At 59.1% G+C, this 24,620-nt stretch overlaps 1 protein-coding gene and 1 long non-coding RNA gene across 7 annotated transcripts in view; both read left to right on the top strand.

Annotated features, from left to right (window-relative positions):
* On the top strand, window positions 1–7,517 carry LOC125965534 (uncharacterized). Of its 3 annotated transcripts, XR_007479534.1 has the most exons (4): window positions 1–1,862; window positions 1,965–2,032; window positions 2,066–5,087; window positions 5,933–7,517. It is a non-coding gene; the product is annotated as an uncharacterized LOC125965534 (long non-coding RNA). The 3 variants fall into 3 exon arrangements; XR_007479532.1 differs by having other exon boundaries at window positions 1–1,797; window positions 1,999–5,087; XR_007479533.1 differs by having other exon boundaries at window positions 1,965–5,087.
* MGLL (monoglyceride lipase) overlaps window positions 1–24,620 on the top strand; it is a 283,419-nt gene extending 258,799 nt beyond the window's left edge. For all 4 annotated transcript variants that reach the window (XM_033416089.2, XM_004285447.3, XM_004285446.3 and 1 more), the window contains 3 exons: window positions 7,527–7,616; window positions 19,737–19,952; window positions 21,954–24,620. In XM_033416089.2, coding sequence (XP_033271980.1) covers window positions 7,527–7,616; window positions 19,737–19,952; window positions 21,954–22,079 — 432 coding nt within the window. In that variant the 3' untranslated portion in view covers window positions 22,080–24,620. The remainder of the gene's footprint in view (window positions 1–7,526; window positions 7,617–19,736; window positions 19,953–21,953) is intronic.

Here is a 24,620-nt window from a genome sequence, read left to right as displayed (position 1 = left end):
CCGGTTCCATGAGACTCCTGCAGCTTCCCTGGCCCCGGGGCGTCCGTTCACAGCTAGAGTCTGGGGGAAAGGGCTTCTCCCACGATTGTGATAAGGTTTGGACAAGTAGCAAGCATTGTTGTCCCTGGAATCCTGTAGTTTCTCAAGTCAGGTACTTTTTTTCCCAAAGGCAAAAGAAAAATGGCTTCCTGCTTGTGCATGTTTCTCTGGTGAACGTTAGGAGGAGGAAAGGTTACGCGGGTTAGGAATCCAGCGAAGGGGCCTCTGTTAACAAGCCACGTGCTGGGCTGGAGCTCGTTTCCGGGGACCGTTGGCCAGCATCGGCCACGGCATGCGGACGCGGAGCTGCAGGCAGTTGCTAACGGGACAGCGCCGGCGCCTTGGCTGTAGTACTTTCCATCCCTGAGCACTTTCACCTCTGACCTGTCGGATCCTCCATTCTGTTTTCCTGGCTGTAATGTTCCACGCGGCGCAACCCAGTGGTTCCCGCGTTGAGCTGGGCCTCCTCCCCCTGAGGAAGGAGATGGGACTCGTGGCCTCAGCAGGGCTGCCGGGTTGTTGACACATTATGGACCTGAGGTTTCAGAGACGGGTAACCCGGTGAGGGTGGGGAATCCCAGCCCCGAGTGTCCCCGAGCAACGGTCAGTCTCTCCCGGTCGCTGGGGGACACTGCTGCCCCCGAGCCAGTTCTCAGGACTCTCAAAGGAGCACGAGGGGTGAGTGAGGCAGTGAGTGGGTCAGGGTCATTCAGTGGTCCTGGTCCGAGTAGAGTAAGCAAGACCAGGATTTCAAAAAGGGGGTCCCCACGGCGCGCCGCACGCTTTGATTCGTGATTCGTTCTGCCCAGTGTCGGGCACGTGCTGGGCTCACAGGTGAATCGTCTCCCTCGGCTCCCACCCTCACCCCGGGAGAGGTCGAGGCCTGCGCTTTACGGTCGGGACGACTGAGGCTTGGAAGGGACGAGCGACTCTCCAGGTCCACCCCAGTGTGGTCGACTGGGATCTGGGGCTGTCCTCTCCTCTCCCCATCAGGGGTGTTTCCCCAGCGAAGAAAGTGGACGTTTTCCCTTTGGGAAGAGTCCAGGACCGTGGGGATTTTTGGATGAAGTGCACCAGGGGATCAGGGCAGCTGGGCCCCAAAGTGGAGCCCACAGGCTTTCCCCCAAGTCACTGGCAAAGGGGGAACTTCTGGGCAAGGCCACCAGCGTGACCTTCCGAGCCTGCCGCTAATAGATCACCTTGTCAAATCAGGAGCCGGCTGTCCCCGGGGGGATGCAAGTCTCCTCTCATTAACCGAGACAAATGAGATTGCCCGTTGCCCCCAGACCAGAGGACACATCCTCCCCGTGAAGTCTGTCGCTGCTCCGGGCTTCGGCAGTTCTGACTGACGTTCTGTGATTCGTCTGCCACCCCCGGACCACGGGGTTACCCTCCACGTCTCGCCTGACAGCCTTCTGAAGGAGTCTCACGGAATCTTTGTTTAAAATTTAATTGACACATGCTTAAAATAATGTATCTATACGGTTCAAAATGTGAGAGAGGGAAAGGGCATGAGTGGAGTCTCCTCACGGTTGCAGGCGGGCAGCCACGTAGCAGAGTTTGTGCATCTCTGCGGGTGCGCACACCACTGTGGGTCCCTGTGTTTCACACACGTGGGAACACGCTCTCTGTGCTTCCTGTTTTGTTCTTTTGGTGGCCTGTTTGTTTTTGTGGGTGGGGTTTAGTTTGGTCATTTTTCTTTGTGATACCTCTTGGCGCATAGGACTAGGAAAGGCCTCGCTGCAGGCCTCGGGTCAGGTGAGGCCCAAGGGGGATGGCCCTGGGTCAGGTGAGTCCCCCCTGCAGGGATGGCCCTGGGTCAGGTGAGTCCCCCCTGCAGGGATGGGCCTGGGTCAGGTGAGTCCCCCCGGCAGGGATGGCCCTGGGTCAGGTGAGGCCCCCCTGCAGGGATGGGCCTGGGTCAGGTGAGGCCCCCCTGCAGGGATGGCCCTGGGTCAGGTGAGGCCCCCCTGCAGGGATGGCCCTGGGTCAGGTGAGGCACCCTGCACAGATGGCCCTGGGTCAGGTGAGGCCCCCCTGCAGGGATGGCCCTGGGTCAGGTGAGGCACCCTATGGGGATGGCCCTGGGTCAGGTGAGGCCCCACTGACTGGCCTTTGGGTCTTCCCAGTGGTTCACTCTTACGGACCCCAAAGACAGACAGCCTCCTGGAGACCACCCTGGCTGAGGGGAGGAGGGGCCCCTTCCCTGGGTAGAGTCACACTGTCAGGGCACAGAGCACAGGGCAGTGTCCTATTCTGTGACTCTTCTCCCAGAGCGAGGCTCCTTGACAGGTCAGAGGTTTGTTTCATGGCAGCCAGTTCCTGATGGAGAGATTTTGAAAATCATTATAGCCAGCCAGCGTGAGATACCCAAGGCTTGGAGCACAGACGGGCTTGTGGAAGATGACAGCTCCCCGCTCCAAACGTGAGAATGCCAGACCCCCCCGCCCCAGATCCCGCACATCTGGTTCTTACTCCATTTTCAACAAGCTGGGGTATATTTAGCCTGGGGAACAGACAAGGAGGACAGAGTCTCCTGGTCCCAAATGCTGTCTGTGTTCAGATCGTGGTGGGAGCAGGAGAAATTCAGAAACAGAAGTCCTGTGCATCAGAACAAGTCTCAGTGGTTAATGGGAGGTTTCCTGGGGATTGTCTCATGCCCCCAGGCATGCTCTGGGGAAGGCAGCACTGCAGCCAGCCCTGGGCACACAGGGGAACGCTTGGGAACAGGTGTCACACCCTGAGCTTGCCAGGCCTTGTCCCGGGGCGACACGCAGGAGGGGCTGCAGGTTAACCCAGTCCTTTCTCTGGGGAAAACCCCGACATCCCCCTGGATTTCTGCCCGGGGTCAGGGCGGGGACTCAGGCTGCCCAGAGGGTAATCCTCTAAATGACCTTCTCTGCCTGTTGCCTGGAGGTTGTCCCCCGGGGTCAGGTCCGAGATGCAGGAGCCATCCCAGTGCTTCCGGATGCTTCTCCACCACCACCCCCACCCCCGCCCCGCCCGCCAACCAGGGCACCTGGCCAGGTGGGGCTTGAGGGGCCGCTGTATACCGAGCACTCATGCCAGACACGTACCATCTTATTTCCCCTCCGTCAGCACCCCGTTCCCGTTTACAGACGAGGAAACGAGGCTGACTGTCTCGCTGAAGGTCAGCGTGAGCTCTGGCTCAGGCGGCAGGCGTGGCAGGATGTTCCCTTCGCCCCGAAACTGCCCTGGATCGACTCTAGCCCACCTCCCCTCTGAATGTCACTCTTCTGCTTCCGGAGTCCGGAAGGCCCTGGAGCAGGGGGTGGGGAAGGGACACGGAAGGGGTCTGGGGACTGGCCGCTCATTCAAACTTCAGGTAGAATTAGCCTCCGGAGTCAGGGCTTAGCCGGCTCATAAACCGGCCCCTGAACCTGGCAGCGGCGGCGCACCAGGCGTGTTGTTGCCTCTGTAAGGCGTGCGGGCTTCCTGTCGTCTGCCGGGAGGCGCGCTCTCCCCCACCCCAGAAACTCTGGGCTGTGCCCCGGCCATGCACTCCTGCGCCCACGGAGGCCTGCACTTCTGGCCTCCTGTGCGTGGGTCAGCCTGTTGAGCTGCTGTATAAAAGTGAGTGTAATTACTTCCCTCGTGTCAAGTCTTTTAGTGGCAGAAGCTTAAAAATGATCTTCGGGAGCCATTAAAACCTTGGATCAATAGAGGCATTTGTGCAAGTCACGTGCACTTAAAGCGATGGGGCCGCAGTTAACCCAGGGGCGCCCCAAGGGCAGGCCAAGGACACGTGGCCGTCAGCTCGCTTGCTTGTCGGGGGTGGACCTCACTTCCGGGAGAGTCATCCTCTTTTGTCGCTGAGGTAGTTCGGGGCTCCAGCTGTCACCTGGTTCCGCAGGTCACCTCCTGCCTGGGGTCCCCGCTCTGAATGACATCAGCGTTTGCTCAGTCGACCGAGGAGTGTTGGTGGAGCTTCTCCTTGGGGCCAGAAACCAGAGGGCGGTTAGGGACGAGCTCTGGAGGAATTAGGTGTCACGCAGCCTCCTAGCAGCCCTTCAAACCGTTTCATTTTCTCCATTTTAGAAATGGAGACACGGAGGATCGTAGACCTTCTCCGGGATTCAGAACCACAGTTCGAATCCCACTTTGCCCAGCTCTGAGTCTCCAGGACCGATTCCCCCACTTCATTACCTTCCCTTTCCAGGGCTGGGGTCCAGTGACTGTGTGTAAGTCGTCATGGGTCTCGGCCCCCAAATTGTCCTCAGGCGACATGCCCTGGGGCCCCCGTTGAGTCGGGGTCCCTGGGACCTGTGTGGTGGCACAGACCTGACTTAGCCTGTTGGAGTCACGATGAGGGTGGGGTCTCTCCTCCAGGGGGCCCGGCAGGGGTTGCCCCTCTCCTGAGCTGGATCTGGGGCTCTCTCCAGCGCCCCTGCAGGGTTGTCCGAAGAGTTCGGAACGCTTGCTCAGAATGGCATCAAGATGCAGTGTCTTGCATCCCACTCCCTTTGGGTGAGGCACTGCCCCTCACCCTTCTTCCCGTGGGCACAGGTGCGGGGCTCTCGCGGTGGACGGCGCTGGGGGAGATGATGGCAGGAAGCAGCAGCAGCCTGGACAAATCGCTCTTTCGGGCGTGGGGTCTGCTGGGCTCCCTCCGACCCCCCGCCTCCTCACCACGCGACCTCAGCACCCCTCCTGAACCTCGTCTTCCTTGATCCACCACTCCCGCTGCTCCGTTTCCTAACGGAAAAGCTAATGAAATAGACCAACCCTAAGAGAGCAGCAGGGAAAGTGAGTGTGTCGAGCAGCCGTTCAGAGCATCCTTCCCCACGTGCCGCCTCTTTTCCTCCTCTGGTGTTTGTGGGGAAAAGGCTAAGAAACACCTGATTGTTTTAGCTGTGACATTATTGCCATCAAAGGTTTGTCTCTACCCAGTTGAGTCTTGTTGGAAATGTGGCCAGAATTTACTCTGCTGGTTTAGAAAAAGAGCTGAGGGTCAGGGTGGTACAAAGATGTCTCACTGTGACTCCTTTGAAAGAGAGGCTTACACATTAGGTGTGTCCGTGTCCCTGGTCCTACACTGTGGGGGTTGGGGACACTGCACCACCTGGGCCACAGCTCAGAGCAGGTCAGGCAGAACCTCTTAGGGTGGTGCTTCTCTGACTCAGGCTACCTGCCCCTCCACCTTCAGGGCACACACGAACGCCGGGGGTCCCGTGAAAATGCAGAGCCTGATCCCTGGCAGATGCCGGTGCTGCTGGTCTGAGGACCACATGTAGAGCAGGGGTCATGGAACATCAGGAAGGGACAGGGCCTGACGGGGGCCACGCCCGCTGCCAGTACACCAGCGGGGTGCAGGGAACAGGACTTCAAAACCAAGCGCCGTCTTCTGTGGAGACCAGGGGCTCAGGGCGATAGGCTGTCGGAACTGCAGCAGGAGAGGCCCCGCCGGACCTCGGCGATTGTACTGGGACAGGAAGGTGAGGGGGCAGCCGGACTGCTGTGCATTACCTGGTCCCTCCAGGGACCGGACCCTTGCACTGTTGTTTTCGTAAAGCAAATGCTTGCCCAGAAATGGCTCTCTTCCTCTTTTCTTCCCGTGAGGCTCTTGCAGCTTCCCGTGGCTGCGCAGAGTTCCTGTTAGTGATGCAGAGAAGACCACATGCTCAGGGACGGAGGCCAGGGCAGGTTTCCCTGTGGCCCTCTCCTAGAGGCAGCGTCTCCCCTGGCTGCCTCGTGCCCACCCCCCCCCCCCCACCGGGAAACTAGAATGAGGACGGCATGCGTCTCAGCCCTCCTGGCCTGATCCTCGTGGAGCCTGAGCTGTCAGTGTCTCTTCCTGGGGTGGAGGCCTTGGCACTTGGGGGTGTGAATGTTTGGGTTGAGAGGTGCCCATGGTGGGAGCAGAGACCGCAAGGGTGAAGGTGAGTCTGACCCTCCACGAACAGCTGGCAGCGTGCCCGCGTCCACGCAGAAACGGTGCCCGGCTTGGACAGTGGAGTGGACCCTGTACAGTCTCTGCCTTCACGCCTGCCACGGGGCAGGTGCCCAGGCGATGTGTCCCTGGGCCTCTTCCTGCTGTCGGCTATCTGATCGGGGAGTGGGTAGGAAGCTACTTGCCGAGGAAGAGCCGTGTCCTTGAGGAGTCCGTGCTGGACGAGGCAGGCAGACGGGCCAAAGTGGGCAGCAGGGTCTGGTTGCATCGCACACAGCCTCCCCAGACTCCTGGGCCTGGCAGGGTCACACATGGAGTCAGCTGAGCGGCTCCGTGTCCTTCAGGAGGCCGTGGCAGGGCATCAAGGACAGCGGAAAGTCTAGGACCAGTTCTACAAGCTTTGGGATCCACGTCGTTTTCCCTAATAACGTTGCCCTTGGGCCACTGTTGCTGGAAGGGAAAGGGCAGCTGCATCCCAGGCCCCTGCCCACTTCCAGCTGGCCGTGTGCAGTGGCACTGAGCCTCTGTGTAACAGACAGTGTCCTCGTCTGTTACACGAGGGTAAACCCTCACCTCACAGCATTTGTGTCCAGATTAAAAGACTGGGCACCTGGGACTGTGCCCAGCACACCCAGGGGTTGTCACTGAGTGGATGTGTGTGCCCTCCCGCGATGCAGGGTGCCAAGAGGCAGCACCTGTCGGCTCTGTGACACGCGCCCTCCGCGCAGACCGAGGATTCATGCTCGCCACCTTCCGTGCAATTCTAATTTCAGCGTTTCTCAGCTCGCTTTTGAAATAGCATCTTTCATCCCCGGGTGTCTGCACAGCCCAGAAACGGGAACAGCCCCCCTCTGCAGGCAGACATGTGAGATCCAGGTTCACGCTTTTCCTGGGTAAACACCAGATCCAGCAGGAGGGGGTGGGAAGGCCTGGACCTGAGCCAGGACCATGTTCAAGGAGCACGCGTTGAGCACCTCCCGTGTGCCGGTGCCTTTGCTCACAGTGGTCCCGTGGGGAGCTAAGGGGACAGGCTCAGTGATGTGCAGCTCCATCCACACACCTGGGGCCACACAACCAGCAGTCAGATCGGTGTCTCCCTCAGCGCCGTGTCTAATCGGCCCAGTGACTGTTTGTGCCCCAAGACAGTCAGCAGGCGCTTCCGGATCAGAGCGTGTCCTGCCTCATCTCGGGTGACTGGGTGCGTCTGCTCCTGCTGTGTTTTTGAAGGTCCTCTGAGAGGTGCTCGTGCACAAGCACTCAGCTAGGAGGTCCTGCACATCATTCAAAATCATGACCCATGAGGGATCTAGGGAGGGTAACTGCACAGAATCAGGGTCAGCAAAAAACACATGTGGTGTCCCGCTGTCACCGCACGGCCTCCCCTCGCCCGGCTCACCCACAGGGGCCCAGAGCCAGACCAGTGAGGCCGTCTGGTCGGAGAGAGGAGGGTCCTCGGGTGCCCAGCCCGGGACCAGGCCTGGCTGAGGTCCAGTCTGGGTGTCCCTCTCCTGAGCTGGCCCCGAGGGCAGCTGGGTGGGGGTCCCACTGCACTCACCCTGGCTTCTCTCCCACCTAGGTCCTTGCTGTGAAAGTCCTCAACCTTGTCCTGCCGAATGTGTCCCTGGGCCGGATCGACAGCAGCACGCTCTCACGGAATAAGACAGAGGTGAGGCTTTCTGAAGACCTGGGGCAGCTGGGGCTGGTGGGGGGGAAGGCAGCAGCCCCGGGGGGAAATGCAGGCGTTAGCTCTGCCTCGGCGTTTACCACTATCCAGCCAAGGCTCTGTGCGAGGTGACGGGGACTTGAAGATGTGTGAGACGCTGTCTGGCTTCAGGATTGGGTGGGAAGGATTGGGTGGGAAGGAGTGGGTGGCGGTGCTGCCTGAGCTGTACCCACGTGTGCAGAGGAGCTGACCAGATGAAACTCTGTGTGTATCAGCCAGGTCTCTTTTGGTTGTAAGTGACAGAAACCCAACTCAAAGTGATTTGAGCACAAAGAGGGATTTACTGGTGAGTGTAACTAAAGGCTTCAGGCATGGCTGGGTCCAGGGGCTCAGGGTGTTGTTCACCATCTCTCTCCCCACCTCTCATGTCCCCTGGTTTGGCCTCATTCCCAACCAAATTCTCCCCAAGTGGAGGCAAAGCTGACCACCAGCAGCTTTACATGAGCAACTGCAGTGGAAAGGCCGCACCTCTTCCCAGCAGACGTCTCAGGGCTGGTTCTTACTGGCCGACAGTCTGGGTTACTGGCCCAGGAAAGCGGGCGGCATCAGTCCTACCCAACCTCGTGGCCTGAGAGCAGAGAAGGGCAGTTCTGTTGAGGGGCGGGGTGGATAGGGTCGAGGATGGAAGAATGGATTCAGGCCAGGCCACGTGTCCACTGGGTTGGGAGCCGGAGGGGGATCGGAGGAAGGGGTTCGTGGCAGAGGGAACAGCACGGGTGACGATCTCGGCACGAAGAGCCTGTTTGCAGAACAGCCGGTAGTTTGCTTCGGCCACGGCGTAGAGGTGAGCGGCAAGGGGTAAACTGAGGGCAGGCCAGGAGGCACCGCTGTGCCGGGGGTGGGCTACTGCCCTCAAGCAGAGCTCGCTGCCCTCTGTGGAAGCAAAACCAGCCCAGGAGGTGTCGCGTGCAGGGTGAGGCGGCCTCAGGCAGATACGCCGGGGGTTGTGCGATGTCACCGTCACCTGCTCTGGGACCAGACCCCAGGGTTCAGCATGAACGACGGTGCGCCTTGACGCCAGGTCCATGCAGAGACCGGGGTTGGTCTGTGAAGGTGCTGCTCAGCGGACCAAGCCCCTCCCCTATAGTGAAGGGCCGGCACCTCATCCCCTCCTGTGACGGGGCCCTTATGCTCCGTGCCAGGCTTGTGTCACGTGCTCACCCATGCACAGCTCCCGTATCGCGGGGGAGCAGACTGAGGCTCCCCATATGCAGGCACATGCCTGGGGTCACCCGCTGATGGGACTAGCCTCAGAGCTTAGGTCAGCGGGTCCCCAGCCCGCTCTGTCTGGGGGGCGACAACCCAGTGGACAGGCGGCACCCTGGGCGCCTGGAAGGGATGGTCCTCAGGGTTGAGCACATCACTGTGCTGCTCTCCTGCCTCAGCCTCCCATCTTGTGTCAGGAGTTTGAAACCAGGGAGTTGCTGGCTGCCCACGGACCCTGGAAAGTGGAGCGGGTGCCCGGCATCCCAGTGGCCTCCCCCGCTTCCTTGGGGCTTGAGCCGTCGGACTCTGGCTTCATTATAAAATATGGCCTCCTGGCCCTTAGAGCCACTCAGAGAGCAGGCAGCTAAATGGGGATCGTGCCTAACGTGTAGGAGGGGACATTCCCGATCAGGGGTCAAAACCCAGGCCTCCGAGGGCCGGCTGTTTATGAATCTGGCTTGTGTGGGCCCTGTGCGGGGAGCCTGAGGTGGGCCAGTCCGCCCAGTCGTCCACATTCCATTTGAATTTGAATTTAATCTATTTTTTAAAATATTTATTTATTTGGCTGTGCCGGGTCTCAGTTGCAGCACGCAGGATCTTTAGTTGCGGCATCCGGGATCTAGTTCCCTGACCAGGGATCGAACCCGTGCCCCCCGCCCCCTGCATTGGGAGCGCAGAGTCTTAGCCACTGGACCGCCGGGGAAGTCCCCAATCTAATTTTAAAAGCAGTAACTCCCAAACCTATGTCCTGGGGCCAAATTTGACCCACCAGGGTCAAGGACATTTGAGTAAAGGAAGAAGATTTTCATTCCAAAAGGCAGATCTGTGTGGTGAGAAGGCACAGTGTTAGGACCCAGAAAGACCGAAGCCAGTCATGACATGAGTGAGATCAATATTAACCCCATTTCCGAGGTGAGGAAACCGAAGCTCGGAGGTTGCATAATTTGTCCGAGGTTACACAGCCAGTCCGGGGCAGAGCTGGGACCCGAAGCCTTTGATTCAAAGGTCTCTGCTGGGACGCCTCCTCCCAGCTAGTATTTATTTGCGAGCGTGAAGCTCTCTCTCCTGCTTTGTAATTACTGGTCCACACGGCCCGCGGCTGGAGACCATCGCTGTGTGTGCAGGATCGCTTGTGAGGGGAGTCGTGTGGGCAGGGCCTCCTCCACCTGCCGCGGCCAAATAATGGCTCTGGCTCAAACGTGCAATTTCCAGAAAAACCACTGATCTGTGTGGCAGCTGTGCTAGGACAGCAGTGGGCTGGAGGAGGGACCTCCCTTTGAGAGGAAACATCGAGGTGCAAATCCGAATTGTTTACCTCACCACCTGAAACCACGTGGGCAAAAGGGAAGGAAAGAAAGGTAATGAGATGATTCCGAGCCCTCATTGTTTGAAAGTAGCAAATTTCAGAGCTTTTATCTCCTTTCTGAAATAATGGAAATTTCACTGAAGGCCTTATGAAAACAGCAGAGTCTGGGCGAATACCCAGCATGCAGCCTCCCCTTGTGCGCTCATCCCCGCCCCCGTCCGTGGTGGCACACCAGCCTGTATCAGGTTTCTGCCGGGTCGGGTAAGCGGGATGACTCTTCAGAAGCACTCATAAATTCCCCTGCTGGGAAGACTCGGAGGGTGGACTCGGGCTGGAATAAATAGGAAGCAGGAGCTTCCAGTCCTTGGCATGGAGAACGAGCCCCTCTCCTGCCTTCTCTCTGAGTCGCCCTTTCAACATTCTGCTGAGCGTTAAAAATAGCAGTGCCGAGGGGGAAAATGTGTTCAGAAGAGGCACCTCCCAGATCCAGCACCGGGTGTCTTAAGGCCCACTTTAGCCGAGACATTTCCCCTGGAGGCCTGCAGCTTTTTAAAAGCCTCAGGAGGAAAGGAACCATTTGCTTCACAAGCTCACTGAAGTGGGACCTGGGGGAAGGGGCTGCAGGCTGGGGTGCGGGGGGCCTGGCGGGCTCCCGGGGGGATTCGGAGGTCGGCTGTGTCTCTGGGGAAGCAGGACGTTTGTTTGGGGCTTGATGTGGCAGCCAGGACTGCCAGCATGACACCCTCACTTCACAGAAGCGAGCCCTCAGACGCACAGGCTCCCGGCATGTAGGAGTAAAGGCAGACATGCCTGGCGTTGGCTCAGCACCACCCAGTGCACCGCGTCGGGGCCCTCCGTCTCCCCTCCACAGCTCCGGGAAGTCAGTCTTAACATTTGATGTTTGTGGAAACTTAGGCCCAGAGAGGGCAAGTCACTTGTCCAGGGACACACAGCTACTAAGTGAGGATTTGAGCCTAGGTCCTCATGTCCGAGCCTTAGCTCTGAAGTGCTCCTGGAATCCTGGGGACAAGCAAGTGGCTGCTCGGCCTTTGTTGTGTCTGTGTGCACAGTTAGAGCCCCCAGTCAGCACACTGGCCTACTGTACTGACATGCTAATCATTCCACCCTCAACCACGGGTTTTTTGGAATGTGATGAATCCCTCCCACTCTGAAAAGCCTTGAATGTTCTAAATAGTTCTCCGGCCAAGGCCGCCGGAGGGGGAGGTGTGAGGGGGAAGTGCTGAGGAGCTCCTGACGCCCCCTGCACACCATCGATGACCCTCCGACCGCTCACAGACAGGTACCCTGCTTCCCTTCCAGGCCCCATCCCCTGGCCCCGTGTCCAGGTCTTCTGCTGGGAACGTCCACTGTTTATATATTGGGGCAGTTTGTCTTCTAGAACCGAGTCTCTCTTCTCTGTAACTGTGCTGGGACGCCCTCCAAGCGTCTCCTGGCTGGTTTACATTCATGCCTGCTGGCCATATGGTGAGTTCCGGGCACCCAGGGAGCTGAGAAGGGGCCAGCTCTGCTCCCTTTCATTTCTGTGGTGGGTTCCGCTCCAGACCCCCACCCAGTATTTGCCGTGTGCCTGCCTCAGGGGTCAGGCCACTGTTGCCCTGTTGCCTGCGTGTCTTCCGCCCACACGGCTGGGAGGCCACCTGCCCGTGGCCCTGGGAAGCTCCTGCCAGCTCTGGGAAGGCTCGGCCATGCCGAGGCGTTTGACTCATCGTAACCAAGGCTAAAGATAGGCTGAGGCTCCCATGCTGCCCCCAGGACACAGCCTCCCACGAGCCCCTCTGAGAGCCGGTTATTACTTTCCAGTATAACCTGCTTGCTTATCTGATCTTACTCTGTGACTCGCTGTCGTTCATGGCTCATGTCGCCACAGAAGACTTGGCTATTTCGGGCAGCTGATAATTTACCGACGTCTTAAAAAAAAAAAGGAACCATGGGAACATCTCTTGGCGTGGGCCTCCGTGTGGGGTGGCCGGCGGGGGAGCGCGTGAGCGGGCCCAGCTCAGGCCAGCGCCCTGCATACGGGTCCGTACCCCTGCCTCCCAGCCCTCCTTCCCCCGGGACTCTGGCAGAAGCAGCTCCGAGCTCGAGAGAGGCAGATCCCTGAGGTCAGCAGCTGTAATGGCAGCAGAAAAGCCACGGCCTCTGTGGAGAGCCTGTCAGAGGCAGTTCCAGCTGCCAGCCAGGCCCCAGACAAAACGAGGCACCCCCTGCCCTGCCTCTCTCCCAGGTACCGTCACGGGTCCAGCAAGAAAGCAGCTGCAGTCCGGGCAGGGCTCACCCACCACAGTCTCAGAGGTACCACCGGTGACCTCGCAGCAGGCCGGGAGGTGAGGGGCAGCTGCAGGCCGGGCAGGGCTCACCCACCACAGTCTCAGTGGTACCACCGGTGACCTCGCAGCAGGCCGGGCAGGGCTCACCCACCACAGTCTCAGTGGTACCACCGGTGACCTCGCAGCAGGCCGGGAGGTGAGGGGCAGCTGCAGGCCGGGCAGGGCTCACCCACCACAGTCTCAGAGGTACCACCGGTGACCTCGCAGCAGGCCGGGAGGTGAGGGTTGGAGGCCCATTTACGTGCGGATAGGACGCCACTGACTTGCCAAGGCTTGGGATACTGGCCAAGGCCGATACGAGCCCCGATATGAGTCTGACCACGGGGGTCTCCTGCCCCAAACCTGCCCAGGGGATGCGTGGCTCCTCCCGACAAGGGGATAAAAATGACATGAAAGCCAAGGCTGCGGGGAGAGGAGAGGTTAATTTCCGTAATTCAAACTGGAGCTTTCCCTCCAATTTTAATTGTGGAAAATTTCAAATCTACAGAAAAGTGGACATAGTAGTATAGCATACACCTGTATACTCCTCCCCATAATTCACCAGTTGGAAGTACTCTGCCATGCTTCCTTTAGCTATGCTTAAATATGGAATATCAATGTGGACATATATTTTAAATACTTTAAGATTTATTGTGCTACAATATACAGAATATAAAATTGGCCGTCTTAACCAGTTTTAAGTGTACAGTTCAGTGGGGTTAAATACATTCACATTGTTCATCCGTCACCACCATCATCTTCAGAACTTTCTCATCTTCCCAAACTGAAACTCTTCCCCACTGAACACCAGCTCCCCAGCCCCCCCAGCCCCTCCCCCCGTGAATCTGACTCCTCGAGGGACCTCAGTGTTTGTCCTTTCATGACCAGCTTATGTCACTGAGCATAATGTCCTCAGGGTTCATCCGTGTGGTAGCAGGTGTCAGAATCTCCTTCCTTTTTAAGGCTGAACAATATTCCATGGTCTGTATAGACCATGTTTTGTTAATTTATTCATCCTCAGTGGACACTGGGTTGCTTCCGCTTCTTGGCTCTTGTGAATAACACTGCCGTGAACATGGGTGCGCAAGTATCTTTTCAAAACCCTGCTTTCGATTCTTTTGGGTTTATACTTAGAAGAGGGGTTGCCAGGTCGTTTTGATATGCATTTCCCTAATGATTAGTGATATTGAGCATCTTTTCACATGCTTTATTGGCCATGTGTATTGATATATCTTCTTTGGAGAAATGTCTATTCAAGTACTTTGTCCATTTTTTAATCAGGTTTGCTGTTGTTGAGTTGTAGGAGTTCTTTATATAGTCTGGATAATAACCCCTTATCCAGGTACATTGTTTGTAAATGTTTTCTCCCATTCTGTGATAGTGTTCTTTGATGAACAGAAGGTTTTCATTTTAAGGTAGTCCAGTTTATCTATTTTTTTCTTTTGTTGCCTGTGCTTTTGGTGTCATATTCAAGAAATTATTGCCAAATCCAATGCCATAAAGTAGATGCATTGTTTTGGCTAAAACTTTTTTTTTATGTTTGTTTGTTTGTTTATCGATTTTGGCTTCGCCGGGTCTTAGTGGCAGTACGAGGGATCTTCGTTGCGGCATGCAGGCTTCTTAGTTGTGGCGTGTGAATTCTTTGTTGAGGCATGCATGCGGGATCTAGTTCCCCGACCGGGGATTGAACCCAGGCCCCCTGCATCGGGACCGCGGAGTCTTACCCACTGGACCGCCAGGGAAGTCCCCTGAAACTTTTGAAAGGAAGTAAGTTGCAGACCCTGTGGTCGTACTTCAGCATGTGCTGCCCGAGAGGAAGGACCCAGAATAAGGACATTCACGCACAAGCCATTCTGTCATCACACTTTGGGAAAGTAACAGTAATTCCCTGTCATCATTCCTTTCATTACCTCTCACCATCTGGTCCATGTTCTGATTTCCTCAGTTGTGACCAACATTTTGATTCCAAGACATGAGACCACGCGATCTTGCTGTTTTGTGACCAGCAGTTGTGAACATGGTCCTGCAAGACCCCAGTGATTCTTTCTTGTTTCTCTTATTATTTATTCAATCCCTGGGCCTGTGAAAAGGTGGCCGTGGCCCGTGTGATTGGGTGCAGAACGTGGGTCTGCTTTTTCCCTTCCCTCGGTGACCACTCAGGACCTGTGTCTGGTTCCAGGGTCACACCGCAGGGACCACCACTCCCAAGGCACAAGCAAGGTGACCCTCTGCATCACTTCTGGTTCCAGTGCCCTGTGGCGGGTTTGTGCAAACCGCTTGCACCCACCTGCCCAGGGCCTGACCTGCCGGCCCACCTCAGGGCTCGAAAAGCAGGTACAAGGGTGAACAGGAGTTCAAGCTTTAGTAGCAGAAAGCACTTCTCGGGAAAAGATGTTCGGTAGTTCACACGCCCTTGATCCGTGGCAGTGTATACATGTAGGCTAATCCCCATTAGTCCTCTTTCTGTCCAAAGTGGAACTGCAGGTCCTTACTTCTGGTGGCTCTCCTCTGGTCCGGCTCAGGAATTTCAGTCCCCCAGGGCGGGGCGCCTGCTCCGGGGTTGGGGTCATAGCGGGAACTTGGGCCTCGGTAAACAGGGCTTGCTTCAGTCGGCCGTGCTGGGGAGACTCTGTGGAATCAGGCAGGACACTTATGTCCCCTCCCCACCCTGCAGGCGGCACGTCAGGCCAACAGACACTGTGTCACTCGCGCTTCGGACCCGGCCCTGTGTTCAGGGTCACATCGTGGGTCTGTGAACAGCGGACAAAGAGGCGGGGCAGGGGGAAACTTGAGCTTCCCAACAAAAAGTCCAGAGGCGAGGCCTAGGAGAGGTTTTCTCTTGTCCAGCTCCCTCTGCAGCAGTCCTGCCGTTCACGACCAAGGCGGGGGCGAAGACATGGCCTCTGCAAAGACCTGCCAGTTCATCTTCGGGTTCCCACAGGTTTCTGGCTCCAGAGAACACTTGGGTAGAGTTGCCCTGCTCTCTCCAGTGTGCCGGGGAAGGCTATCTGATTTCCCTGGGGTGAAAATGGGTGGATTAAGAGAGATGGAAACAGCGGAGGAAGGAGATGGGAATCCCAGGTGGCCCTGAAACAGGTGGAAGATGAGGTTTCCGTAGGCAGAGGGAGGGGATGGGCTGGAAGGAGAGTCGGAAGACCAGCTGCAGACATGTCTGTAGGTGCCTGGGAGGGAACGCAGGAGGTTGGGCCTGCTGGGCTGGGCCTCTCTGGGAAGTGTGAAATCACGTGGGCAGGACACTCACCTGTGCTCAGAGGCCCCCCACCCCCACCCCGTGGCAGTCCGTGAGGGTGGCAGCACGCTACAGTCCTCACCAGGGACGCACCCGTTTCTCTCCTGGGGCGTGCTGGTTCCCTGCAACTCCACGCCCCCTGGCCGCTTGAGCCCACAGGACTCACCTTGACCTCCTCCTGTCTAAACACGTAGCGCAGCGTGGTGAGAGATTGGGAATGCTGATGGTGGGGCCCGCCTGCCTCGTTCTCATCCTGGCTCTGTCCCTTACTTGCTGTGTGACGTTGGGTGAGTCACCCAGCGTTTCTGAGCCTCAGTCTCCTCATGTGTAAAATGGATAATGATGACAGCCCCTGCGTAGGGGTCCTGCAGAGACTTGAGGGGCAAGTACATGTAAAGCACTCGGCACAGCACCTGGCACAGAGGTGAGGGCTCAGGGCTAGTTATTTCTAATACTGTTCCAATTAATCTAATTTTGAGTCTATCCCAGAACAGCTTTTCAAAAAAGAGGTCAAGAGATCTGACTGGGTGGGGGTGGGGGGTGATTCCTGGATTTTGCTCAACCAGAAGTTTAAGAACGCTCCCAACTGTGGGTTGCTTCCTGTGCTTCAGGGCAAAGCTTTTTCAAAAGGCAGGCCCAGGCTTCCCTGGTGGCGCAGTGGTTTCCTGGGCCCGTGAGCCATGGCCGCTGAGCCTGCGTCCGGAGCCTGTGCTCCATGCCGGGAGAGGCCACAACAGTGAGAGGCCCGCGTACCACAAAAAAAAAAAAAAAAAAAAAAAGGCAGGCGCCCCAGTTGGCTTGTTCCCAGCTGTCAAGTCAACCTTGCTGAGAGCCCTCAGACCCCCCGACAGGGAAGGTGCCAGAAGAGGCTGGGGCTCGGAAGAGGACCCTTCCTCGATGGGAAACCCAGGCCGAGGAGTGACGCTGCACCTCGCTGCCCCGCGCTGGGGTCAGGCGGCCGCATGGCATTAGCCTCGCTGTGGGGCAGACCCAGCCTGGGCCCCAGGGTGCACATCCCATCCAGACGCCCGGCGTCCTCCGGGGCGTGACCACCGTCACCCCCATTTCACAGATCAGCAAACTGCATCCCAGAGAGAAGAGCCTTGCCCACGTCACACAGCTGGGAAACGTCAGGGCTGGGTGGTCTTCCTCACAGGGTTTCCCCCCAAGAGAAAAGACGTCACGTCTCAGCTGGTGGACACACCTCCAGAGGTTGGTCACCTGGAGCAAAGGTGCCCTGGCTTGGACCCGGGTCCACAGCCTCCAGTTGGTGTCTTCGCGGCTGTGCTCCAGAAATGGGGGGGCGGGGGGGCAAGAGAGATCGCCAGAGACCGAGTCCTTGTTGTGCCTTTAACTATACTTGTGCTTTGAGACCTCTGATTCACGTGCAGTTGTGAGAAATAACTCAGAGGAGCTGTGTGCCTTGCCCAGTTTGCCCCAGAGCTGACATCTTGGAAAACCACAGGGTTATGGCGACCAGGATACCCTCGGGGGTGAGTCAGGCCGTCCCCACAAAGACCCCATGTTGCCATTTTGTAGCCCCACGCCCTCAAGCCTGACCACCACTCGTCTGGTCTACATTTCTCTGATTTGTCCTTTTATTTATTTATTTTTTTTTGCGATACGCGGGCCTCTCACTGTTGTGGCCTCTCCCGTTGCAGAGCAACAGGCTCCGGACGCGCAGGCTCAGTGGCCATGGCTCACGGGCCCAGCCGCTCCGCGGCATGTGGGATCTTCCTGGACCGGGGCACGAACCCGTGTCCCCTGCGTCGGCAGGCGGACTCTCAACCACTGCGCCACCAGGGAAGCCCTGTCCTTTTTTTAAAATATAAATTTATTTATTTATTTTTGGCTGTGTTGGGTCTTTGTTGCTGCGCGCGGGCTTTCTCTAGTTGTGGCAAGTGGTGGCTACTCTTTGTTGCGGTGCGCGGGCTTCTCATTGCAGTGGCTTCTCTTGTTGCGGAGTATGGGCTCTAGGCTCGCGGGCTTCAGTAGTTGTGGCACACAGGCTCAGTAGTTGTGGCTCGAGGGCTCTAGAGCGCAGGCTCAGTAGTTGTGGCGAGCGGGGTTGGTTGCTCCGCGGCACGTGGGATCCTCCCAGACCAGGGCTCGAACCCGTGTCCCCTGCACTGGCAGGCGGATTCTTAACCACTGCGCCACCAGGGAAGCCCCCGATTTGTCTTTTTAAGAATGTCGTGGAGACGGAATCCCACAGTAAGTGATCTTCGGGCACCGACTGTTCGGTCTTTGGTTTTGAATGGGCTCAGGCTGTTGACCGGTGCTCCGGGCCTGGCTTGGGCTGGGAGGGAGAACGCTGTCTGTCTCCTGCCTGGGGGACAGGACACGACCCTCCCCCACTAGGAGAACTTTTGGTGGATTTAGGTCTTAAGCCCTCAGAAGGCAAAGGCCCTGGGGTTGGGCGGGGCTGGTTACCTTAGGGGAGGGTTTGGGCTTCTGAGCCTGTTTCCCTGAGAGGAGGCGGTCCCTGCCCTGCCTTCCCGGCCGCCCCTCTGCACCCCCCCCCCCCCCACCGTGCGGTGGTGGCTGGCACAGGGGCCTGCCCTTTCCCCGACACAGCTGGCGGCTCCTCCCAGGTCTAGAATGGACCATTGTGTACACAGCGCCTACGTGCTCCAGTCGTGGGAAGAGAGCCAAGAGTGGGAAGCCACCTGTGCCGTCAGAGCGGTTAACCCGGAGCTGACTCCCTGCGGGGCTTCATGGCCGTCAGCAGGGCAGGCGCCAGGCCGCTCAGGAAGGAGGTGACCTCGTAGGCCCTGGCCCTGGGCGTTCGTTCACCGGGACACCCGGCAGCCAGGGCTCTCTGGCCCCGCCGCCCCTTCCCGAGCAGCCCTCCTTGCAGACCCTGAAGGAGCCCCTGCTGCTCCCGTGTTCTCGGCCCCCAGACTGGTGGCCCGGCCCCGCGGGAGGCCCGCCGTCTCCGCTGCAGTAAGGGGCTCATTCATCTCGTGTGGCTTTTCCCAAGTGGTCTGGCTCGCCTGCTCCGGAAGAATCAGGGTGGTGGGGGGACCTGGGACAGCCTGTCCCTCTCCAAGTGGATCTGGGACCCTGGATGAGGCCCTGCGGGGAGTTGTCACAGGGAGACGCGGCCCCCGCCCGAGTCAGATGGAGACACAGCGGACACTCAAGCCTCCTCGCGGGCAGCTGACCCTCTGTTCCCTCACCCCTCCTGACACCACACAGCTCTTGAAAAGAGAGGTGAGGGAAGAGGGGTCACGGTCCCGACCTGGTCCGGAGAGTTCTGTGGGCATGTGTCCCGTCTCAGCTACGGCAAGCAGGCCACTCACTGTCCCCTTGGGGCAAGAGGAGTGAAGCCAGAAAGTCAAGGACGGGGCCCGGGTAGCCCCGCAAAGGGCATGGTCAGATCCTCAGCCGCAGGTGAGGCCAGTGTCAGAGGAGGTCCCGGCAGGCTGACGGCTGAGGAGGGCGGGCCCGGCCGCTATGCACGTCCACAGGCGCAGGGGGACAGCAGACCTGCCTCTCAGGCTGGCAGGCCGCCTGCTGGAGCCACGTCCTGCAGCCCGCGGGGGTGTCCTGCCCAAGCCTTTCCCTGGCCTCGTTCCCGCACACACAGCCCTGTGACCCGGCAGTCGTGGGTGCCCCTCACCCTCTTCAACCAGGGGACACTGTGTCAGGACAGACAGACTTAGAGAAAACAGAATCCACTCAGACTGACACCGAAACATCTTCTGAGCTGTGCCTGTGTGAACTCATCAAAGCGAACATACGATGTCGCTCACGTGAAGAAAACCCACAGCTTGATACTGAAACCGTCCCAGGGCACAGGCGTGGATGGCGGTCGGGGGGGGGGGTCACAGAGCAGGCTGGAAGCAGGGGCAGCGCGGCCGGACTGACCGGGGGTCCCCACCCCAGGCCCGCCGCCGGGGTCGGCTCTTCAGAGCCAGAGCAGGAGGGACCGCGAGGGCCTGACGGGCCCTGTCTCTCTCCTCCCGCAGGTGGACATCTACAACACGGACCCCCTCATCTGCCGCGCGGGCCTGAAGGTGTGCTTCGGCACCCAGCTGCTCAACGCCGTGTCGAGGGTGGAGCGGGCGCTGCCCAAGCTGACCCTGCCCTTCCTGCTGCTGCAGGGCTCTGCTGACCGCCTGTGCGACAGCAGGGGCGCCTACCTGCTCATGGAGTCTGCCAAGAGCCAGGACAAGACGCTCAAGGTGAGCAGCTGCCCCACGTCCCCGGGGCGGGGAGAGTGACGTCCCTCTAGGGCACCTGCCCGAACCCTTGGTTTAGGGCTGGCCTGGCCCCCGGGGAGGCACGTCCGCACCTGGCCTCCGGGCAGAAAAGGTCGTCCTCCTCAGAGGGCGTTAGGCGTGTCACGCACAGCAGGATGGAAAATGCTGTTCCAGGTGGAGCAGTTCCCGGGTGTCTGGCTGAACCGGGAAGACCCCTGGCTGGAGGATGGGGAGAGAGCAGGTGCACCGGCTGTGTCCCTGCCACGTGGCAGCGGAGCCTGAAGGTGGCTCTGCGTGGTCGGCTGGGCAGACCGCCACCCCAGGGCACACGCGCGAACAGACGTGTCCCTGGACAGTGCTGCCCCAGCTTGGGCACGGCCGAGTGGACGGCCCGGTCGAGGGCCACCTCCCGCTAGGTTATAGGGAACGCGGCAGCTCCCCTCAGGTGCCACACCTGCTGCATGGGTGCCGGGACTGGCACTCAGCTCTCTGCCCCGAGCCCCCTGCACCGCTTGCCCCAGCGCGCTGTGCTACAAAGGCTCTCACGTGTCTGCACTGTGCAGCGCCCCTCCGTCGCGGCTAAGAGTGGCAGCCCCTGGCCCAACACCCCTGCCAGAGGGAGGCCCGGACGAACAGCAGGAGGAAGGAGGGGAAGGAACGCCGCTCCCATCACGGCAGGAGACGGTCCCAGCCGCAAGTCCCACGCTGGCACACCTGAGAGAGAGTTGAAATTCAGAAAAAGCATTGAAATCAGGGTCTCGAAGAGATATTTCCACCCCATGTTCACGGCGGCCAAGAGGTGGATGCAGCCCTGGTGCCCACTGAGGGGAGGTGGTCCGTCCAGGCAAGGGGGTGTTTTCCAACCTTGAAAAGGGGGAAGTTCTGACGCAGATGAGCCTGGAGGAGGCTGTGCTCAGCGAAATGAGCCGGTCACAGAAGGTCAAATAGTGCGTGATTCCACGCACATGACATATGCAAAGTAGTCAAAGCTCATAGAAACAGAAAGTAGAGGGACTTCCCTGGCGGTCCAATGGTTAGGGCTCTGCACTTTCACTGCTGGGGCCCTGGGCAGGGAACTAAGATCTCGCAAGCCGAGTGGCGCAGCCGAAAAAAGAAAAGAAAAGAAAGTCGGGTGGAGTTTCCAAGGGCTGGGAGGAGGGCGCTGTAACGGGGACAGGGTTCAGTTGTGGAGGATGAGAATACGGCACCGCGTGCAGAGATACTTAACACCACTGAGCCGCACACTCAGAGGTGGTTAAGATGGTAAATTTCATGTTATATGATGTGTACTACAGTTTAAAGAAAAAAACAAACAAACTTGGAGATAGCTGTTAGAAATCGCTGAAATGGCAAGTAGGCAGGTGGTTATACACATGGAGAGTTCAGGGGAGGTCTGGCTGGAGATAGAGATTCTGAGTCATCAGCACACGGGTGGTTTTACAGCCAGGGGCCTGGACGGGGCTCCTGGGGAGAGGGGGAAAGAGGCCCGACCCCGCCTCAGCCGCACCAGCCTGCAGCTCAGGAGGGCGGCGGGAACAAGACCAGGAGGGTCGAGAGCTGTGGGAACCACAGAGGAAGGTGCTTCTAGAAGGTTCCCCTGGCCAGCTTTTGAATGATGCCGAGAAGCCAAGTCCTACGAGAGTACAAGTGATCCCCGGCCACCGCTATGTGAGGGCCGTGGGGCTGGTGTCAGGACCACCGCCGTGGGCGGGTAGGAGTGAGGGTCAGCCGGGTCAGGCTGGGGTCCCACAGGGAGGAGAGGAGGCGCAGGTGGGGCAAGGCTGGAGGGGGAGTGGCGTGGAGAGGGGACAGTGGTTCAAGAAAGGATCTGATGAACATGTTGGGACCTTGCCAGCTGTTTGCAGCACCACCTGCTGACCAGGCGTGGGTGCGTGGAGAGGGGGTCCTCTCCATCCGCTGCCCGGCCGCCTTGCCCACACGTCACTCGCAGTAGCCGTGACTTCCTGTCTTTCCTAATTGCAGATTTACGAAGGTGCCTACCACATCCTCCACAAAGAGCTTCCTGAAGTGACCAGCTCCGTCTTCCGTGAGATAAACACGTGGGTCTCTCAAAGGACAGCGGCGGCAGGAACGGCGTCCCCGCCCTGAGTGCCCTGGCCAGCCGTCGGGCCACAGTCGGGGAAGCAGGCAGAGGAAGGGCAGGAGCTGGCTTCTTAGATGTGGCTTGCCAACAAACAAACAAAAATCACAAATTGGAGGAATCCCTAGCGCAATTTACTAAAAACAAAGAAAAAAGACAGTCTTGTCGCACATCAGGCCGTCCGCCACTGGATCTGCCTTAAGTGGTGGACACTTTATGCAAAAATAGGAGGTCACGGCACTTCCCAGAGAATGTGCTGGAAGGCCTTAGGCCGCAGAGCCCTGCCCCGCCTCTCCCGCTCCGCAGGGTCCCAGGACCCCCGCTGCAATAACTGGAGGGGTCCCCTCCCGCCACCCCGCGCCCCGCCCTCACTGCCTCGGCTGGGCCCCCTCTGGCCGCCGGATGCGGGGCGGCGTCCACTTCCCCGGCAGACTGGCGCCGCCGCGGCCCAGCACATGCCTGCACTTCCTCGGCACGTGTCCACCCGTGACCCGCGTCAGCTCCTTGTCCGCCGGGAGCCCGGGGTGGGCTGTGGGGCAGGTGGGGCTTGGCCCAGAAGAGGCACCCTCGCCCCCTTCCCTCCGCGGGGCACGTCAGGGCGGCTGTTCGTCGCTGACTAGTGTTACCTGGGGCTCAGAGGATGGTTGTGTTGGAGATGGAGTGCCTCGTGTGTATAGCGTCTGTTCTGAAGCAGAGCCGGGTGGGGGGGGGCGGGAACCAGGGGCCTTGAAGGCATGGATGCCCGACAGCCCTGTGCAGCCCCGGGGGGCGGGCCTAGGAGCCCCGTGCGGGACAGGCCTGTCCCAGCCCCTGCCTGCCGGGCCGCAGCCGCCCTGGGAGCCTCGGTGCTGGCAGCACAGCTACCTCTGGTGGCCGGAGAAGCTCCCCACGCGGTGGCCCTGCCCACGGCTGCAGGCCTGAGGCCACAGCAGCCCCGCTGCCTTTCTCGGTGCCAAACCCGCAGCCCCCCACCCCTTGGCCCTCAATTGCGCCAGAAGTAAACGGGGTCACCACCCACCCGGGGGGTACTTTGACTTTGAAATGGGACTCGCTGTCAGGTCTTGAGGCCCCACCTGCAGATGTGGCCGTGGTGGGGATGGAGCTGCCGGGGCGTGGAACCTTGGGGGAGGTGCGGTCCCGCCACCCCAAGGCTTCCCTGCCTGACGTGGAGGCTGGGGGCAGGACTCCCCACTCCCTTGCCCCTCCAGCGCTGGGAGCTGATGCCCCACGTGTGCCGTGTTCTTCCAGGTCTGCTTCTCGGTCCACCTCCAAGGGCCCCCGAGCTGCTCACCCCAGCGACCGTCAGCTGGGGGGGGCCTTGGTGCGTGTCTTGCTGCCCCTGCCCCTTGGCAGGGAGAGGCGCCCAGGCACCCAGCCCCGGGGGACGGCGCCTGGGTCCCCACAGAGAGCGTCTTCATCGCCACGTCTTATTCCTCTGGCTTCTCTTCAGAGGAGAAAAACATGTAGAAAATGCAGAGAGGTCGGCCCCACCTGCCCAGCTGGGCAGCCGTGAGGAAGTTCCTGCTCTCGGGCTAAGGACCGGCAGAAACTCCACCCACAAACCCCAGGCGCCCAGCTGTCCCGCCTGCAGGCCACAGCCCACCCCCACCTCCCAGAAGCACGCCGTGGCAAGGCCACATCCCAGAGTAAATACCAGGCCCGTGGGTTGACCAGTAAGCTTTCGATGCATGAATTTATTTATCTGAAAGCTCTTACAGAGGCATATTCAGTCACCTTTACAGATCTGGTTAAAGAATCGCCCATATTTAAAAGAAAAAAGTTCTTTGAAACCAGGACTGTTTCCTCATCTGGGAGGGGACACAGGGTACGTCCACCTGCTGAGTCAGGGGTGCAGGTAGCAGCGTCTGGAGGGCCCCCAGGGAGCACCCTCCCGTCCTTGCTGCACCGAGCAAGTCTTGAACTGGGGTCACCCTCCATGTTGGCGGCTCTGTGCCCATACCTGGAGCACCAGCGCCATGCCATCGCCGTGGTGCAGGGGAGCTGGGCTTGGAAAGGAAGCGAGGTCACACACGGCCTGGGCTCGAGGTGACAGGAGGACAGAGGCCACAGAGGGGCCCTGGACATGCAGCCTATCCAAACCACGCCTGGGAGGACGGACATATTACTCGGGACGCTGGGCCCAAGCACGCCTGTGAACTCGGTGCCGCCCTGTAACTCAGAGGCCACACTGGGCCACACGAAGTGGTTTCACGCCTGAGAAAGTCTCTAGGAAAAGATGCCACCTGCAGCCACTGGAGGTCCCAAGCCCGCCAGGGCCCATTCCTTTGCTGGGATGGGGAGTGGTGACCCCAGCTTCCCCTTGGCTCTTGGGGGCTCTGGAAACCCCCTGCAGGGCCCCACCCTCCTGCTCTTTCCTTCACCAACTGCTGGCATCAGCCTGTTAGGATCATAAGCAATTTACTGGTTATTGTCATTGCTGCCGCTCAGCCACCTTCCTACACGTACGCTGTTAGTGGGGACCCGTGTATTAGAACTCTTAACGCACCAACGTCTGCCACAGCTAACCCTAATAAACACATGTTTTCTGA

The sequence above is a fragment of the Orcinus orca genome, chromosome 10 (genome assembly GCF_937001465.1).
Source record: "Orcinus orca chromosome 10, mOrcOrc1.1, whole genome shotgun sequence".
Taxonomy (NCBI): Eukaryota; Metazoa; Chordata; class Mammalia; order Artiodactyla; family Delphinidae; genus Orcinus; species Orcinus orca.
The sequence above is the reverse complement of the archived record's forward strand: the minus strand, read 5'-3'. Positions and strand labels throughout refer to the sequence as shown.